The sequence below is a fragment of the Episyrphus balteatus genome, chromosome 1 (assembly GCF_945859705.1).
Source record: "Episyrphus balteatus chromosome 1, idEpiBalt1.1, whole genome shotgun sequence".
NCBI lineage: Eukaryota > Metazoa > Arthropoda > Insecta > Diptera > Syrphidae > Episyrphus > Episyrphus balteatus.
In genome coordinates, this window is record NC_079134.1 from 123,087,998 (window position 1) to 123,104,638 (window position 16,641).

General features: G+C 28.9%; 1 protein-coding gene across 3 annotated transcripts in view; it reads right to left on the reverse strand.

Annotated features, from left to right (window-relative positions):
• Nucleotides 1-5,187: 5,187 nt before the first annotated feature.
• LOC129917829 (diacylglycerol kinase 1) overlaps nucleotides 5,188-16,641 on the reverse strand; it is a 186,931-nt gene continuing 175,477 nt past the window's right edge. For 2 of the 3 annotated variants that reach the window (XM_055998006.1, XM_055998014.1), the window contains exons 18-20: nucleotides 13,395-13,620; nucleotides 12,645-12,826; nucleotides 5,188-5,511 (exon numbers count right to left, since the gene is read on the reverse strand). In XM_055998006.1, coding sequence (XP_055853981.1) covers nucleotides 5,422-5,511; nucleotides 12,645-12,826; nucleotides 13,395-13,620 — 498 coding nt within the window. In that variant the 3' untranslated portion in view covers nucleotides 5,188-5,421. The remainder of the gene's footprint in view (nucleotides 5,512-12,644; nucleotides 12,827-13,394; nucleotides 13,621-16,641) is intronic. The other variant, XM_055998021.1, reaches the window with a different exon arrangement.

Below are 16,641 nucleotides of genomic sequence, written 5' to 3' on the forward strand. Positions count from 1 at the left end.
AAATTGTTTTTTTTTTCTTTCAAATTCAGTGTCAATCTTCTCTATTTTCTTCTCCGAAATATCAAAATTTAAGTGAGTTTAGTAGGTTTGGATAATCTTACTATAAAGAAGCTGATCTTTAAAAATTCATTTTTAGTTCTCCCAAGAACAAAAGTATACTTTTCTAATGGATTTGAGCGTGCTGATTTTGAATGCGAATTCAAAAAATTTCGGTCAGCTCTCGTTTTTGAGATATAGTAGTTTTTTTTTGAGATTTTCTAAAAACAAACTTGATTTTTTGATTCTTGAATGCGTATATCTCAAAATTCTGACGTGATAGAATTTTTTTACTTCGGATTCAAACTCAGCACAGCAGAAACCATAAAAAAAGTAAACTTTTGTTAGTAGGAGAAACAAATCTGAAGTTTTACAAGGCAGTTTATCGAATGGTTAATCCCATACAACATATTTCTAAATAGAAAAATTGTATATAGGTACAATAACAAGACACTTATAAATTAATTTTAATGTATTTTATTATAGTTTTCTGCACATATTTGACTTTTTAAATATAACGAGCGTTGAGATTTTGCACTTTCCTTAACTAAGGTGTTTTTTTTTTCATGTGGGATTTATTAAAAACTGCAGGATTTCAAAATTTTTGCTGTTTTTTTCAATTAGTATCTTAAAATGTGTGTAAACTTTATTAAATAAATACAAATTTGGTGTCATTATGATAGATGTTATGAGAAATAAGTTCTTCAAATTTGTACTGAATACGAATAACAGTTTTATTTTTGTACAAGGTCAACCGAATCTAAAAGGTTTATTTTCTACAAACTACTCATATTTTTCAAAAATCATTAAAAAAAAATATGGTACGTGCTAAAATTTTTCTGAAGCCAGATTTAGATTCAGAAAAGTCAAATAAATCTTTTATAATTTCAAAAAATTATTTGAAGAAAAAAAGATAAATTTTGCAGACCAGTGTATTCAGAGTTTGTAAATATAAGTAAGCAGAGGCGTACGTTGACCTGCCAGTCGGGCCCCAACAGGGCAAAACAATTTTTTTCTTAATCAAGTGAGACATCAAACAACAGGGGTCCTTAAGATCTTTTCTTAACTGAAAACCAAACATTTCTTTGAGTTAGATATTTGCATCTAAACATTTTTGTTCTTACATTCGGAGGCTGATATCTGCGAATCAAAGTCTTGAAACATGTTTTGGTTAACAGTTATTAGGGCCATGCATTTAGGTAAAAAAAATTACAAAATAATTTTCTTCGGAATTTCGAAAATTTCCTTCAAATTTAATAAGTAAGAAATAAAAAGAAAGATTTATTCATAAAGTAAAACCAAAAGTTTCTTGGAGGTCTGGTTGGTGAATACTTTGCATCCAAACATTTTTTATTAACTTATCCAAACATCAGATACCAACCGGTAGATACGTCTTTTTTTGGTCTTAAAAAAAATTAATTCCATGAACCTCTTTGGAGAGTATCCAAAAAACGAGACTTTTGGCTGTAGTTCCATATACAAACAGAAAGACTATAGATTGTCAGACAAATACCAAGACTGAAATAAAATTTAACGAAATTTCCTCAAGAGTCAAGACCATCAGTATTGACTTTGACTTTGGTTGGGTCTCGCGAAATCTTTGAAAATTTCAAAGAAGCTAAACAGACTCCAACTGTCCCTATTGGTTGGATTTTAACCGGAAATATAATTGTGCTAACCAAAATAGATACATACTTCCGACTTAGGAATAGAGTGTCAAAAAGTTTAGGATAAATATGACTTAGGATTACACGGCCAAAGAAATCGGTAAATGTGTTCAATCTCTGACGTAAAAATTACAAAAAAATCTTTCCTGATTCACAGTTTGAGCTGATACAGTTTTGGATTTTGACATTGTTTTTGGGAACGTCAGAAAATCAATGTGTTGACAGTCTTAATTAAAGCCTTAACCAAGAAATTTTGCCGCATGACATTGACGATTCTATGACGGAGCTAGGCCTAGTGGCTTACAACTTTCAATTGTTCTTGTATGCGTTTAATTAATTTTAGAGCAAGAGCCCACGACGGCCAGACCTTCGTTATTTTATACCAGCTGAAAGTTTGTCTGTGCATACCCCCCATAGAGGTAAGAACGACCAGGGATTTTTTAGTTCTGGGTTGTGGTTGCTTTGGCAGGTAAACGGAACTAAAGGTGTAAAAAATAGGACATTACTTTCGTCAAAGTATACCGCTTCATTTTTTTATATTTTCTTAAGGATAACTTCAGAAGTCCCGTCGTCCATTGCCAGACACCTATGACGGTTGTTTCCCCCTGCCAGACACCCCTAAACTTGCAAAAATTAGGACCCTACTTTCGTCATAGTATACCAGCTAAATTTTATATATGTTATTTTGGGACCTATGAAAAGATGTTACCTCAAGAGCCAGACAGTTTTGATGGTTGCAACACCTTGCCAGACACAATTTTCTAAAAAATGACTCAAAATAAAAAAAAAATATTAAAAAACGACGGCAACACTTACAGTAACAAATGATACTTTTTTCAAAAGCCAGAATTGTACACTAAATTTTAATTTTTAAATCAAGTCATTTCAATCAATAGTTTTTGAAATAATTGATTTCAAAGTAAAAATTTGTGAAAAAAAAGTTTAAAAAATTACATTGAATATTATTTGTGTAAAGGCTGTGGATCTAAATACAAAATGTTCTAATAAAATAAACTGCCTAAATTAATTCCTTATCAAATGCCATATGTTCCTATGCCATCTAGTTTTCGAGATATTTGAAAAATAGGAAGACTACTTTTTTGTCAGATTTTTGTTATTTTTGCTGTTTTCGTTCGTAGTTCTTACATTCATAATTTTATAACATTCACAGCCATGTTATAGACCACAGTGCCAATAATTTTTGAAAATAAAAAAATTATTAGCAGCATAAGGGTGGTGGGAAAATTTAGGATAAATGGTATATGAAAGGGGAAAAATAAATTGCCCACAAACAAATTGGGGGAAAGGGGGTGGGTGGGCAAAAAAGTGGGGTGGGTGTCAAAAATCGTGGTTTTTTACGATTTCTGTCAAAAGTAGACCTCCTATCGAAAAAAGTCAAATACAAAAGTTGTAGATAATATAAATGTCTACAACTTTTACTCAAACCATTTTTTTATATAAATTCAAAAATATTGAAAAAATTGCAAAAATACGATTTTTTAATTTTTTATTTTTATCTTTTACAAAAATATTTGGATTTTAACAAAACTTGGTTAAAAATTACTTTGTTATGTTTTCTATCTACTAAAAATGTTTTTTGAGCAAAAAATTAATTTTTGGATTTTTGACGAATTTAATTTGAAAAAATAGCTTATTTTTCAAACAAAAAAGTTACCGAAAAATTTTTTGATTTTTGAAAAGTTTGGAGTGCACTTATTTAGATTAAAACCTATTTTTTAAGATTATGTGAAAAAACTACACTCTTGTCTTAGAAAATATTGAGAAAAGTTGAAAAAAAACTAGTGAAGTGAAGTCGAACAAGGCGTTCGATTTTTCTGCACTGTTCTACTAGTTAAAAATTTTTTTTTTATAGAAGTCAAGGTATATTTTTCTAATGGTTTTTTGAGCTTGAATCCGAAGTCAGAAAAATTCTATCGCATCACGTTTGCAAGAATGAAGAGGTCCTACAATTTTCCGTCGAGGACGAACGGCTAAATTGTGAAACAATGATACTCTGGGAGTTTTTTTTGACAATTTCTTGCAAAAGGCAGAAACTTTCTTCTCACTTTCTTTCTCTAAAAATAACGGCACTAACGTATTGAGAATTATTTTCATATTTTTGGCATGCCAGGAATATAAAGCATGTACAATTGTACATTCTTATAATTTTATTAAATAAAAATTTAAATCAAAAAAGGACAAGTAAACATTTATTTAAGTTCGAAATCCGAATATCACCTTTTAACTGAGAAAGGAATCCAAAACTCGTTAAACTAAATAATTGAATAAAACAATAAATATATTTAATTATATGAATGTATATAAAATAAATACAAAACAATAAATAATGTAAATCATATTCTTCATAGATTTGAAAAAAAAAAAAAAATTTAAAACAAATAAAACAAAACTTAATTTTTTTTAATAACCGTTATTAATTTTATAATACCATTTTTATAATTAATTTTAGATTTGTAACTAACATATTATTAAATGCATAACCATTTTAAATAATTTACAACTTTACATGAATAATTTTAATTAGAATTTATTTTTATGTTTAAAACTTAATACGGATGCATAATTTTTGTTTTGTTTTTTTTTCTTATTGAATTAATTTATTTGTTTAAAGCTTCACCATTTGATATTTTTCAATTGTTTTACAATAGTACATTTTACAAGTTTATTTTTTTTTTTTTTTTTTTAATACATAATTTACTATATTAAATTTTTTAGTTTATAAATTCTGAGTATATAATTTAGATATATTAATACGAGTATAACAAAATTACTATAAAAGTAATTTATATTTTATGTATGTTTGTATATTAAATACTTAATAATTAAAATCGTTTAATATTATTTTCGTTATATGAAAAAATTTGGTCTTTTTCAAAAAAAAAAAAAAAAAAAAAAATTAAGCTTATTAACTATAAAAATTCAAGTTAATATTCTTAATAAATTTGCAATACAATTAAAGCTATATTTACATTGTTTTAAGTTTATATTTTTATTTAAGAATAGTATTGTGTTTATGATATTAAGAGCCGAATTTTCAATCTTCTAATAAACAGTCAGTTAACTGTTCGACGAATGAAGTTATTAGGCTCATAAACAATCAGATAAATATATTGAATTTTTCAATCAAGAATAATTTATTCTACAGAATAACAAACAAAAATTGTCAATTTCAAAAACATTTAAAATTAAACGTCATTTTTATTCATGATTGTTTTTGTTTCCTTTTATTCCACTGTGTTTTTTTCAAAATTCTTTCAAAACAGCTTTGACAACTGACACAATATTTTTTTGAGATTATTCCTTAGAATAATTTTTATTTGTCTCTGAAAGAAGCAGATAGTTTTATTCTTAGGAATAAGCTATATCTGCCTGTTGAAAAATTGATTTTTTCTCTATCCTTAGGAATAAGTACTAACTGACTGTTTAACTGACTATTGAAAAATTGGCCCTAAGTAAAAATAATTTAAATAAATTAAATGCATTATTATGTACAGAGAAATATTGTACATAGATAAATAAAAAGTATTAATTTTTTGTCTGTCTGTCTGCTTAGATAAAATAATTTAAATTAAATATACAGCATGTCCTTGTGAAGCTATTCAGAAATTTGGACGGTGGATTGATTACAATTAATATTGTTATTATTAAAATTATTACTAAAAACTGAACCGCTACTACTTCTCCTCATAGTAGGAAGTCAACTGCAGAATAAATTGAAAAATCCACGACCTTTTTCTGAACGGGGTGCCATTAACATTGGAACTTGGTTCTTGTGGGTGACAGTTATCTAAAAATTAAAAAAAAAAATTAAATTAATTTTTGAACAAATTTTTGTTTTTGGAAATGCAATTACACAGTCGATAACTACTTTAATCTTGTACCACAATATTATTTGTTATATTTGTCAAAGAAGATCAATTTTATAGATAAATAAAAAAATCTGGGGGGTTTATTCAAAGATTTAGGATATTTTAACATTAAGGGATATAATTTTAATTTTTCTCCTCATACTTTACGATAAGATTATGGGCTAACGAATGTCTATAATACTCCTACTTATACAGGGTGTCCCAAAAGTAATGGATCAAACGAATTATGCTGATAGGCCAACCTTAGGGCTCTCAGAATTTGGTAACTTGTTCATTCCAAATCCTTACGGTTTTCGATTTAATGCAGTTTTTGTCAAATTTCGAAAAATCCCGACTTTGCAACAGTATTTTGCTTCCTATTCTCATAATTGATTTTTGTTTTTTACAATTCTTTCACTAAAACATTGCCTAATCATAAGAAATAATTAATTAATCAAAATATTTTTTATTTCATATGCCATTTTGCTGCAAATTAATTAACAGTTCCATTTTTTATAAAAACTCAATTTCTTACTTTTATTTCAGAGCAACAGCCTGAAAAAAATTTGTATGGTGTGGTACAGGTTTATTATTTTAAAAACTTGCCGTGTTATTGCAGTTTTCAAAAATGTATAAAAGTTTAAAAAGTTGAAATTATAACGAAAGATATTACAAATCGAATGCAAAAAAACAGAGGTTTTCAGAGAAAAATAACAAACAAAAATCGAGGCTTTTATTCAAAAAGAAATAAATAAACAATAGTCAAGAAAATGTGTTTATTTTTCTTTGTTATTTTTTTCTGAAAAGCCCTGTTTTGTTGCTTTTAAATTGTAATATCTTTAGTTCTAACTTCAATTTTGGAAACTTTTATACATTTTTGAAAACTGCAATAACACGGCAAGTTTTTAAAATAATAAACCTGTACCACACCATACAAATTTTTTTCAGGCTGTTGCTCTGAAATAAAAGTAAGAAATTGAGTTTTTATAAAAAATGGAACAGTTAATTAATTTGCAGCAAAATGGCGTATGAAATAAAAAATATTTTGATTAATTAATTATTTCTTATGATTAGGCAATGTTTTAGTGAAAGAATTGTAAAAAACAAAAATCAATTATGAGCGGAGGAAGCAAAATACTGTTGCAAAGTCGGGATTTTTCGAAATTTGACAAAAACTGCATTAAATCGAAAACCGTAAGGATTTGGGATGAACAAGTTACCAAATTCTGAGTGCCCTAAGGTTGACCTATCAGCATATTTTGTTTGATCCATTACTTTTGGGACACCCTGTATATACCTCGGACTCAAAATTCAATTAAAATAAATTTGAAACAAAATAGGTCAAACATCCGATCCTTGAAGGGTAACAATAAAAATTCGCAAATCCACAATTTCCACAATCTTAATTTAAAATCCACTGTTATATACCCTATTTTTTATGAATTTGGATTCCGGGAATTATTTTATCTTTTTGAAGTGATAACGTCTTATAAATCGATGAACCAGGGTAGCATCCAAGAAAAAGTGACGCCATTTTCTCCCGTTCCACTTGAAATTTTTAGCAGTGCAGCAAAAATTGCAATTCAAAATTAAATATAGACTATTAGAGATACAAAAATCTTCTTTAGCTTATTTGAAAGATATTAGCCTAAAATTGAATACAAATGATGGATTTTTAAAAATTCCGACATTTAATAGGGTTAAAATGGGTAAAACAAAATAAAAAAGTGGCTATTTTCTAAACGCGACGTTGTAGAAAATTGATTTTTTTTAATCGATAGATAAATTTATTGTAAGGCTGACAGTAGTATTGAAAAAAATCTAAAAAATTTCAAAACCAAGTTATAAATGGTTTTTTAAAACCAAAACATGAGGCAGACCTTTGACAAAGTAGTGATTATAGGTAGGGGAATTTTTTTTTGAGAATTTTAAAAACGTCATTCGAAAGATAATAAAAAAATGTTAGGGGTCTGATACAGATTTTTTTTTAAGTCTCTGCATTTCGAAATATGAATTTTTAAGAAGCACCTACTTTTTTTGAGGTATTTTTGGGTGAGTTTTTATTTTTTGTTAATTTTTCGTCGTGTTCATAAAATTTCAAACTTATAGAAAATGTAGTCCCATGAGCATGCATGCGTAAAAAATTGGTACCTATTTTTGACTGAATAACAGGAAAAACAAGTTCTTTTGTCACAAATTTTTTTTGTCACAATTTTGAGATAACTGTAAATTATGTTGTATTTTTCAACACGTTCTTTCTTTTGATCTAGAGCAGATACAAATTTAATTAAACTTTATTGAGCATGCTGATAATATTATCTTTCATCTTTCATACATCACACATAGCGGTACATTTACTACAAGCTACACAAATTAAAAAATTTGGAGATCTGTTACCCATGACCAGACCAGCCAATAGTATGGGAAGTACCGTATTCTCAGTTTGAAATTTCGACATGGTTGGCTTTGAAAAATTCTAACTTTTTTTGTAGGCATCATAAAAATATGATTGAAGTGTCATATGAAAGGTATAATAATATTCTTTTTTTTGATATAAAATTTAATATATGTAGGTTGTTAAAGAAAAAAATTAATTTAATTGCGTGAGAAAATAAAAAAAGATTGATATTTTAGCTTTTTTTGACGAAAACTGATATAAAATAATATAATGAGAAAAGAAAATAAAGGTAATTTTTTTAGCTATTTCTTGTAAATTATGATTGTTTGAAAGAAATAAACGCTTCAATTGACTCATTTTTCCGTTCAAACTCAATGCCAACTATCTAGGAATCAACTTTAAAGTCTCACTAGGTTTTCAAAAAATCAACCAAGCATCATTAAATCGCCTTTACTACCTGATGAAGAGATGATGTTTATTTTGAAGTTGAAATACAAGAAGACTTTTATACTACAAACACAAACATATTTCAAAGAATGCAAGAAGTAATCTCTCAAGTTACTGATATATGAAAAGACAGAAATCTTCTTTCAAAACACACACAAAAACAAACTTCAGCACAAAGTAAGCTGAAATTTAATAAATACCATCATGCTGTGATTGAAACTCCCTATAATCTACTTATTTATTTGTTTTAAAACACATTAAACTTGTGTTTCAAGAAGCTAATATAAAGGAACATATTATTTTTTGAGGTGGGTAAACTTTCCAAAGGTGTAGGTACTGTTATTATAGTATTCTAGTAGACTTACGTGACTCTCATACAAAGTTCTATCATGTGCAAGTAGGTATATCAACATTCAAACGAAAAACTTTGCCCAAGTTTTATATAAAACTTTTTTTAAGTTAAGAGACGAATGAAAGTAATGACTAATCAACTTTTATATGTTTTGCTTTCTTAAAATCAAAATGAATATACATTTTGTGTGTTGACATAAGCTTTGCTTCAGTAAAAGTTATTTTACACTAAAATAATTCTCATGTAATAAGAATATGGAATTTTTCTTTTCTTCTTTACAAGGATTAAATTGAGTCTGCATATAAATTCATTTGCTGTCAAGTATTTATGTGTGCTTGTTATTATCCTAGATACATTTCATTCAAAAGATTATATACACTACACACATCCAGTTAACACTTCATCTATCAAATAACGAGTTCTCATCAATTAATTTCGAAATCCTCTACATTAGTAGAGGTTTCTCTACACCAACTTCTATATCATTGAGTAATGACATTTACAAGGTGTGCTTAAAGGGGTGGAATTTAGTGCTAATTAGAGAAGTGCTCTTCTCTTCTAGTGATTTTCATAGGATGTGCTGATGATTAGTTCATAAGTGTTTATACTTAACTACACGCATTCTCAAACTACATAATGTAGTATATTAATGGGATGTTTAAGTTTATTGAAGTCGTTTTTAGTTTATTTGGAAATTAAAATTAGTTTTCATTAAGACCGTAACTGAAATGCTTTTGTTAGCTTTGTGGTCACACTTTAACTTTTATAATTATTTTAAACATAAAGGAGAAGGGTTTTTAATAATCCTTTATGATTACTGCTGTTAGACTTTAGATATTTTTAAAATAAAATATAAAGAGATAATGTGAAAAAGACTATATGTCACATGATTCTTCCAAAAGAATTTATAGGGTTAACCTATTCATTTTACCGGCAGTTTATGCATAAGTTCCTGTCGTTCATTTAATTTTTTACAAATTTACTACAAGTCTTTATTAAAAATTTTAAGAAATGTAACACCCTCACTCAAAAATGGTATAAGAAGTTCAAGGCCAAAACTTGAATTACTGATTCGTTTTAAATCATAATAAACATTATGGCGCAACATTTTAAACGTTTTAGTAAAATGTTAAAAAATGCTTTTAAATTAGAAACTCACTTAATAAACATTTTAGTAAGTCTTTTAAAATTTTGCGACAGTAAGATTACAAATTAAAATGTTTTTGGTTTGAGAGCGAACAAAAAAGTACGTATACACCCGAGTGAACTTAGTACAAATAAAATTGTACCTGCAATTTTTTAAACTTTCTTTTATTTGGAAACAATAAACAAAAAATATTTTAAATTTTGATTTAATTGATAAATTACTAAAGTTTTCCACTTTTGTAGTTAAAAATTAATTTTATTTGGTCTGTACGGAACATTCCTTCGCTTTCAAGTACTAATAAGTTGATTCAGTCAAAAAAGTGACATAGAAACGACGAAAAGCTTTTTAACCGAGATGACTGTCTAAATAGAATAGAATAATATGTACACAACTATGTAATACAAAAATGTAAGACCTTGTTCTGTAGTTTGTATTGTAAATATTATAGCCCAGTAAAAAAGAATGGGCTGTGAAAAAAAATGATCAATCCACGAAGGTTTTCAAAATTGTTAGATATTTTAATAATAGGTACGCCGCTTTTGTATACAATTGTTCGTTAAATTGGTTTATCATTTAGGAGAAATTCAAAAATTAAGAAAACGGTTCTATCACAGGTAACTTTAAAAATGGTCTAAGAAATGTGTTGAACATTTTAAAACTGGACCTTATTTGCTTAAGGCCATAAGTTTTCTTTAATCAAAATTTTAAGAGTCATTTTTGAAAAAAAAAGCAATCCTAGAATTCACCGAACACATAAATAAGTCATATTAACAAAGATTTTACTATAGAAAATGGTCGAACAAAAGTCGCTTAGTAACACAAAAATTAGAATGCAGCAGTGGCAATCAACTTGGCAATCATTACTAACATTTTTTAGTTTTTAAAATATTATAAGATTCGATTAAATGGTTTAGATAGTTTTAATACGCCTTCATAGACAGTTTTAACGACTGTGCACTTTGATCGACAGTTCAAGGTCTTTCGGAAGGATTTAGCTTTGGTACCGTTAACGTGTAGAAACCTTAGAACTTTGCTCATATTCTAAATTATTTCCATGAAGCAATGTCTTTGTATCTAAGTAATACAAATCAGTCATAAAAACAAACTGAACCATGTTAAAAATGATTGGTTATTCTTTTTTAATCGAAGTAAATTAAATTAAGTATTGAGGACTACGAAGAAGTTAACAAGTTTTTCTATCTGACATTTTATTATTTGTTTTTTTTCTTTTTTTAGAACTAATTTTTACTGTCGGTTTTCATGACCGCTGGGCTAGGTGTTTGACTTTACTTCGTCCAGGTTGAAACCAGGAAAAAAAAATGTTGACGTTTATTGTCTAAGTTGTATGGTATACTATTTCAGGCAGCGAAATTGGGTAAGTTGTAGCTGTAGTATTTTTGAAATCCTTAAAATCGATTGCATGTGCCATCCGAAAAAAACTTGTCCAAAGTAAGTGTGTTGGCGATAGTTTAAATATCTGCATTGGCACACCAATTGCTTCAATAGAAATCTGGTTAAAATTTTGTGATTTATGAACATGTCCTTTTTTGAATTTTGAGATGTGGAAACTGGGTACTATGTGCGCAATTTTTCCAGAGTGCATCAAAGTCGATTAGCTTGAATGCATTGTTCTGAATTTGCTGTATTTCCAACCTTTTCTCCAGATTATTATTTAAATCAACTATAAACATTTTAATTTGTTTCAATAACTCTTATTACTGAGCGTCAATTTTTTGTAAACGTTACACGCATTTGAAATTAATTATTTTCATATTTAATTTTTTTCTAGTCTTCTTTTTCCTTTCTATCATAATAAATTATTTTTTTTTAAATACACTTACAAAAATCTCAATACAATTGCTCAACTTTAGTTATTTTTTTGTTAATTAATTTAAATTCTCATCTCTAAATTAATAATTGAAATATATTGAAGTGAAATTTTAAAAGAAAAAAAAACTTTTCAAAATAAAAACAATCTTACTCCTTTGTTTAAATAAAGAAAAATGTTGTATGTTCAAGGCTCAATTTTTTATGATACACCTGAAATTAGCGCTTTTTTGCAAGAAAATGAACTCTAATTGGCATTTTTAATGAATCAAATTTTGTTCATGTCTAAGAGGCCAACTAAAGCTTTGGTGTTGTTAATATTACTTCAAAGAAATTTTATTCTGTTTTATTTATTTTTTTTTTTCAATACAAAAGATTTCCCCCGACATTCAGTTGTAAGCTAGTTTAAGCCAATTAAAAAACCCAAATAAAACTAAGCTTTCTATGACTTAAATTTTCAAACTTTATTGCTGACGTTTACACTTTGGCAAGAAAAACCAAAAATAAAAAAAAAAAATAACACTCATACGCCCGAGTGGCATACTAAAATATTTTCTTTTCTAAAAACTTAAATCGCACTATTGAAAAAGCATTTGCCCAAATCCTCATGCTTTTTGAATGTGTTCTTTATAAATCTTCATACTCGTATATACCCAAATTGCACTCTTGTTGAGACTTTCAACAAACTAAAAATAAAAAAATAAAACATTCTAAAAAGTTTTTCCTTGTCCATCCTATCATCAAAAAAAAAAACAGAAAAACACCAAATAGATTATAGACTGACCAGTGACCATCAAAAACACAAACTTTTCCACCAGCACCAGACCCAGACTACGCCAATTGGCAAAAAAAACACAACAACAAAAAAAGTTGAAAATAAAACTTTTTTTTTTATACTCACTGTGCATGGAGCTTGCATCCAGGGTTCACCATCAATTTGCATTGGAAAAGTTTTTCTGGTTTTTATTGTTACCTCACAGCATTGGGCTAACCGACGACCGGACGCCCTCAAACCTGTGCGCACTTGCCCCATATGCAGACAATTTTCCAAGCCAATGACTTCTATGAGACGATCACCAAAATCTGTCAATGACAAACGAACCAAAAGATTTAGCTTACACACACAAAAGAAAAAAAAAATTCAAATAACAAAATATAAATGTTTTTGGGAAAAGGCTTTTCTATATGAACAAATAAAATTTGAAAATTTATGCTTGGTTGGTTTAATTAAGAAAACCCAGGATATTTAGAAATGAAAATCAACAATCGTTTCGTTAGCTGACGTCTAATTGTCTCTATGTAAAAATGGCGAATTCCGGAGAACAGCCATCAAAAGGAAGGAATAAGGGAAATATTTTATTTGTAAAACGTGTGGAAATCAACTTAAAGGACATGTCAAATCACATCTACTGACGCCTTTTATCAAAGCATGACAAAAAAAAAAAAAATGAAAAGATGACGCAAAAAGCACTTCTCTCTATGAAGTACCAGCAATTTGACATAACTTGTGTAAATTGAAAGAGCTATAAAAATAGGAAAACGCGCAAGGATTACTAACTGCTCATTTAGTGTGTTAAAACAGTGTTTTCGTAAATGCACGTTTAAAAAAGAATAGTAGAGCAAAACCAAAAAAATTTAAGTATAAACCTACCTTGGATGGCAACCGATAAGTCAACAGAATTGAAACTTGTCGCTGATAGCTCCTTATCAGAAGATTTCAATTTCTTACCCTTCCGAAATGGTCCGCCTTTTCTGATACGTTTCTGAGACAAATGTTCACCCCATAAATTCGACCCGCCATGTGTGTAGGGAATGTTAAGGAGGGCAACGCCTTGTAAATGTGGTCCATTTGCTAGGTCCAGTGAAACACCATCACACTGAAAAAGATAAACGAGATGGAAAAAATATATTTAGAAGTAGTAGCAAAAAAAAAAGGGTGTGATACTAAAAGGGTTTTTTTTTTTACTGCACTTAATCGTATAAAATGTGTTTTCCTTTTTTTTTTTTTATATTTTTTATAGAAGTTTTTGGTCTTTCGCTTGTTGGACCTTTCAGTTGAAGATGATACTTTATTATGCTTAAAAGAGAATTTGAATAGCTTTTGGTTTAAAGAAGGAGTAGAAAAAAAAAAGAGTTGACGACCTGCGATGAAACTGGATGAGCTACAAAAAAAGATTTTAAGTACAAATTTAACTGAGTGCGGTAAGAGGAACCGGAGCATAGTAAAGGAGAAACACATTCAAGTGGAAGGTCTGGATCCAAGCTTTAAAATAAACGAATGTAATTTATGTTTGAAAAAAAAAAAAAAAAAATCTGCATTTCCCAATGATGTCGGTTAAGTTACACTTAATGATAGACATTGAAGCAATATATTTTCATTAGTGTTGATTTGGTTTTATTTTATGAGAAGGAAAGTTAAAGAAATGGGTTGAGAAGAATTATTCTGATGGAGAAAAATGTCGATACCGAAAAAGGTATTTACTATAGTTTGAATTTTTCTAAGGACTGATATGGTTTAAATGGAATACATCCTTCACATTCTACTTTTAAATCTTTTCCTAAGTTAGAAGAATGTTTGAAACTATCCCATCGCATAGTGCCACTGTTGTGCAGTGAACTGGGTTCTCGAAAGAAGAAATTTTGTGTGTCCAAGAAAAAAATAAAGCGAACTGCAGGAAATCTCTTCTAACCTGTAGATGTCAAGAGAAAAAAATAAAATATATTTTACTAAGGAATAGTGCAGGACATTATCCTTCTGGAAAAAAACTTCGTAGATTACTCGCTATTTTAAAGACCCAGTGACAGTTTGATGTGACTTAAACTGGCTGTGCAAGAGAAAAGGTGTGGAATATTTTCAATCTTTGGCTCCCTAAATTGGATGTGAGAGAGTTGAAAAAATACGTATTTTGTCTTGACTTTCCCAACTTTCTCGAAAATTTAATGAATTAATATTTCTCCTCGAAAAAAGTGGAAGATATGGACAGAGAAGATAAGAAATTGGTTCCTTTTAATCCATAAAGTTTCTACAAAAATCGGTAGAAAATTTACCAAGCTCCCAGAGCATGCCTGCGGTAAGCTATGACCCTGTAGGACTTTGTATTACCTTGTGAACAAAATCAGATCAGCTTATTGAGGATTAACACTTAAACCACAGCCTACCGCATTTAATGATCAGACATCAGGCCTAGACAATTCTGTAAGAGATCTTTTAAAATATTGAAGTGTTTTCTTGGGGGCAATTCAAATGTTGTCCTCATAAGCAGTGACCCTATAACTTTTTTCCTTCAAATAAACAGTTCTTTGATTACCAGTAGGAGATATAACTCCGTCTTGAGGTGTCCCTCTACTAACATATCCTTTCAGCAGGTGACATTCAGATAGGTCAGAGCAGATGAAATTGCCGATGTGTGCGGAATATGGACCAAATTAAGCAAGCTGTGTGCCATCTTTTGAAGATCAGATGGTCTTTTATTGTAAATGCCTGCTGATTTGTAGGATCTTACACCGACTTCTATCTGGTAAAAACATTAGTGAAGGTTTGCAATAGTAATGTTGGAAGAAGCAATCGCGTAACAAAACAACACAAGTACAAGTGGTACAATACCCAATACATCTATGGTTTAAAAATTGCCGGTATAGCCGTTTTTTTTTTAAACTAAAAAAAAAAAATTTTCAAAATATAATTTTGAATTTCATAAATTAAATGATGTCAAATTATATAGATTATTTAAATTGCACAACAACACAACGGCAACACAAACATTATTAAGATATACATTTTTAAGCCAGAAGTTTATTAAGTGACGTAGCTAGCCCTGTGGGGGCCCTGTTTCCAAATTATTTTGGGGGCCCCTCCCATCTTTATACAGTTTTTGTTGTATAGTTTTGGGAAAAAAGTTGAAAGTTGAAATTTTTTAGCAAGTGTTAACCAACATCTAAAAAAAATAAATTTTCCATTAAAAAAAAATTTACCTATAGTTTAAAATATTTTTTTAATCCAAAATTTTATTTAATAATTATTTTATTTTTAATTTATTTTTAAGCTATATAGTGAATGCCATAAACAAAAAATACCAAGACTGGAAACTCGGCGGTCAACTGACGTTTGCCTACAAGCTGCGTGGTGTGGTGAATGTCGTGAACCTATCGTTGTGTTCGTGTCAAATGTGTGGTGAATGTCGTGAATCTATAAATGTGTGCGTGTTAACGTCATTTACCAACGTGGTGGCTTTCACATATATTCACACACAGCACTGTACACAAAAGGGTTTCGGGGGGAAAGACGTACAGTAGCGAGCAAAAAAAATGCAAACAATAAAAACATTTGCATTTTTTTGCTCGTCTAAAAACGCAAATATAGGTAGACTTTTGACCAAATAATGGTTTTGGAGTAAAATATTCCATAAATTGACTCTGTTTAATGAAAATAAAACAGTTTCAATATGCCAAATGTGGTAACTTAGTTCTTGTTAAAAACTCTTTAAACCTCTTTCGTTTGCATTTTTTTTGCTCGCTACTGTACGAAATTTTCCAGTCTTGGCATTTTTTGTTTATGGTGAATGCTTTTGTGATAAAAACTTCATTGAAATTGAATAAGTAGCTTGTAGACCAGTGAAAATAATTTTTGAAAAAAAAAAAAAAAAAATTATTAGCAGCATACCTTACCTATATGGGTGGTTGGAAAATTCAATATCTCAAAACCTTGGCATGTTAGAGCCATTCTAGCGCTAGATTCAAATTCAGAATGTCAGAGGCCATTAGAAAAGTATAATTTGATTTCTGTGGAAAATATTTTTAATCTAAATAGCGGAATTCCAAACATTTCAAAAATCAAAAAAAAAATTTTCGGTAACTTTTTTGATAGAAAAATAATATATTGATAAACCAACATTTAAAAT